We start from the raw sequence: 3,900 nt of genomic DNA, 5'->3' as shown, positions 1-3,900 counted from the left end.
CGCTGTGGTCGACGACTCCCTTTTCCCCCCCTAAATACGTAGTCCGCCACGCTCGCCACGTCGAGCAGTGCGGACGTTTATGAATGATGTACTCAAATAAAAAACCTGCCTCGGATAACCGAGAACCCCCCAAAAAAAGTAGACCCACCCAGTCAGGAAGGTCCGGTCTGTCCTCGGACAAGACCAAGCAAGCCAGCGGTGCAAAGTCTGTGGCCAAGCCAGGGCTGAGCATACGCTCTGTCCCCTCTGGGACTGCCTCAACGGCATCGAGGCCCCCTTCCGGCAACCGGTCTAGCCATGTCCCTAGACAAGCTAGCGAGGATTTTAATCCGTCCGGTGCTGGTAGCAGACCCACCCTCGCAGATAGGTCTTCGGGAGGCAAGGGCAGCCCTGTCACAAGACAAGCTAGCCCTGCTGCCGTCCCCGCCACTCCAGGAGGCAAGGGAACATCGACAGGTGTAATCCCTAAAGCGGCGTCGGCGACATCAGACCGCATGGCTAAGCCAGCGGCCTCTGAGGTGCGCCATTCTGGCACTAATGTAGCGATGGGCAGTAGCCATCCCCAGAAGCACATTAGTGCATCAGAAAGGTACTATCGTACCAGACGGTCAGCCCTCAGAATCCTGGAGAGACTGAGGGATAAGAAGCCAGAAGAACTGACCGCAGAAGAGCTGGACTCAAGAAATTGGGCCGAAAAGTTTATGGCTGAACACCAGGCGAAAGCCAAACAAGAGTCTGCTCAAGGCAAGCGGAAGTCCTCTAGGGAGCTAAGCTCGGAACCCAAGAGAACAAGGGTATCCGCCTTTTTAACAGCGGACGAGCTGCAGAAAAGATCCTTCGCGGACGCGGCGAAGGACACATTTACCAGGGCTGTGATAGACCGCAGCTCACTTGATGGTGCAATATCACCACAAAACTGGGACCTGGTCAACAGGCGACTCTGGGCCGTCTATAAGGAGGTTCTAGGGGAAAACCCAGGACCACCCCCCAGTTGTGCGGACGCCGGTTGGTTCCAAAACCGCGTCAAATTAACAAGGTGCGCGGACCAGAGATCCGTCGACCTATACACCCAGGCCATCAGTCGCGTAGGCGAGGTCTGGCCGGGTGCACGCCTTGAGGCGATAAAGCGGGAAGACATTCCCAATCGGCCCAGATCCAGGGCCTGGATTCCAGACTTCCACACCGACCCACAGGAAGTGCTGGAATGGATACGTATGGGCAACCCCGAGCTACCCACCCACGACTGGAAGGTAGCAAAGATAGGCGATATCGATGGCAAGCGAAGGTTAGCGGTAATAGTCCTCAACGAGGAATCAGTAGAACCGCTAGCCAACCAAAACTGGAGGATAAATTATGGCTTCCAAGCCTTGAACCTCCATGTTTATCGGCAGGACGTGTCAGGGAAACAACACCCTACCGACGAAGCGAGCGCAGTGGAAAGTGCTACTGACGACGAAGTGGCATCCACCTCCGGAATGGTCGGCGAACTCTTCGAGAGGGTGACTCTAGAAGAGGGGGCGGGGGACCACTCCGACTTTTCCGACACCATGGTGGAAGGAGAAGGGGAGGACATCCTCCCCCTTTCTGACGAAGAGGACGTCAACCGGACTGTGGTTGGCTGTCCAGCAGCAGCACGCGAAACTGATGGTGGGGATAGTTCAGATTAATCTCCACCACTGCAAGGCGGCCTCAGCCGCACTTCTCCTCCGTCTCGCCGAAAGAGAAGAGGAGATCGCACTCATCCAGGAGCCTTGGGTCATAAAAGATCGGGTTTGTGGATTGAATATGAAGGGATACAAGCTGTTCTATGTAACTGACAAAGGTAAACCCAGGTCGTGCATATTGATAAAAAAGTGTATTAATGCATTTCTCTTGATACAGTTTAGCGATGCGGACAACGTCATCATAGCAGTGGAATCAGGCGGAATGTCTATTTGGCTGGCTTCCACATATATGGCCCACGACGCAGAAACATTACCTCCACCACAATCCTTAAGGAGCGCGGTAATGGAGGCCTCTAGACGCGGCACTCCGATGGTCATAGGAGCGGACGCGAATGCCCATCATCACATATGGGGCAGCTCAGATACAAATGAACGCGGTGAGTCGATATTCGAATTCATTATGTGCAATAACTTACAGGTTAGCAACGTAGGTGATACCCCTACCTTTGTGACGTCTGTTAGAAGGGAGGTCCTTGACATTACATGTGTCAATGAGCAGGGGGCAGAACTCTTGAATGACTGGAGAGTCTCAAAAGACAACTCCTTTTCGGATCACATGTACGTCGTTTATAACCTATACGTACCAGTAAGAAAACAACAAGCGGTCTTAAACCGCAGAAAAACAAATTGGAAAAAATTTGAAACAATATTTTCTAATAATATTTCCGGCCTCACAAATCAAATAAACTCGGAACATCAACTTGATAACGTCGTAGACGATATAACTAAAGCATTTCATCGTGCAGCAAAATCAGCCTGCCCAATCAGGGCAACAAGTAGGAAACCAAAACCTCCATGGTGGTCCACTGAAATTGCAACCCTCAGAAGGGAATGCAGATCAAAATTTAATGAAGCTAAGAGATCCAACTCTTGGAGTGAATTTAAAGATTGGCAACGCCGATTTAAGTATGCAATAAGAGACGCTAAGCGCTCCTCATGGAGGAACTTCTGTCAGAAGATAGAAAGTACTTCGGAGGCCAGCAGACTGCGCAAAATACTATCTATGAGTCCCAGCAATATTAGCTATCTCATCAAGGAGGATGGCGATTGGACAACTAGCAGCGAAGAAACTCTAGAGCTTCTTGTACAGACGCACTTTCCGGGTTGCCTCCACAGTAGAGTCACAAATACCCGAATCATAGGCAACCATGATGACATTCCAGCGAATATCATAACCGAGGAGAACATAAAGCATGCTATTAGCAGCTTCCAACCGTTTAAATCTCCGAGACCAGACGGCATTATTCCCGCTGACCTACAGCATACAGCAGGAATGATTGCACCCATACTCGTACCAGTCTTTGAAGCAGTGTTACGAATGAATTATATACCCCTCAAATGGGAGGAGGTAAGAGTAGTTTTCATTCCCAAGGCAGGGAAAACTACACACACGAGACCAAAAGACTTCAGACCAATTAGTCTGTCGTCTTTCTTGTTGAAATCTCTAGAGAGAATAATAGATGGGCACATTAGAGACAAGGTGGGCAGCAAACTTTCGGCAGCCCAGCATGCCTACAACAAAGGGAGATCAGTCGAAACAGCACTCCATTCTTTAGTGCACACAATTGAAAGATCACTTTATTACAAAGAATACACCCTCGCGGCCTTCCTGGACATCGAGGGTGCTTTCAACAATGTATCTCCTGCAGCGATTATCTCATCTCTGATAAATCTGGGAGTAAGCAATTCACTAACCTCATTTATTGAACGAATGTTAATCGGCCGAGAAATAAGCGCAGGATTAGGTGAATCAGTTATAAAAAGGTTCCCCGTCAGGGGTACACCCCAGGGGGGAGTAATATCACCGCTCCTGTGGAATATAGCAGTAGACAGCCTTCTTCGGGAACTTGAAGACATTGGCGGTCAGATAATTGCATACGCCGACGATATTGTAATAGCTATCTCGGGTAAACATCTTTCAACATTGACAGATCTGATCCAAAGATCCCTCAACAAACTATCCCAGTGGTGTAACAGGCGAGGACTGGGAGTGAATCCTGAAAAAACAGACCTTGTGCTGTTCACCAGGAAGCACAAGATACCTGATCTCGGGAACATAACCCTAGAGGGCAATACCCTCGCAATAAAGGAAGAGACCAAATATCTAGGTCTCATAGTAGATAGGAAACTAAACTGGGGGCCCAACGTTGCAGATAGAGTGCGCAAAGCAACAGTG

General features: G+C 49.7%; 1 protein-coding gene across 1 annotated transcript; it reads left to right on the top strand.

Annotated features, from left to right (window-relative positions):
• The first annotated feature begins 471 nt into the window (after positions 1–471).
• Positions 472–2,752, top strand: LOC118755331. Its single transcript, XM_036490172.1, has 2 exons — positions 472–1,822; positions 1,882–2,752. Exon 1 carries the CDS (start codon positions 495–497, stop codon positions 1,665–1,667), a length of 1,173 nt encoding a protein of 390 aa, XP_036346065.1. The 5' UTR covers positions 472–494; the 3' UTR covers positions 1,668–1,822; positions 1,882–2,752.
• The last annotated feature ends 1,148 nt before the right edge of the window (positions 2,753–3,900 follow it).

This window comes from Rhagoletis pomonella, unplaced genomic scaffold (assembly GCF_013731165.1).
Source record: "Rhagoletis pomonella isolate Grant_MI unplaced genomic scaffold, Rhpom_1.0 Rhpom_scaffold_05942, whole genome shotgun sequence".
Taxonomy (NCBI): domain Eukaryota; kingdom Metazoa; phylum Arthropoda; class Insecta; order Diptera; family Tephritidae; genus Rhagoletis; species Rhagoletis pomonella.
Note: the sequence above shows the minus strand (reverse complement) of the source record. Positions and strands in the feature narration are given on the sequence as shown.

Coding starts and splice junctions, on each gene's coding strand:
- LOC118755331 (XM_036490172.1), top strand. CDS start 495: ATGGCTAAGCCAGCGGCCTCTGAGGTGCGCCATTCTGGCACTAATGTA.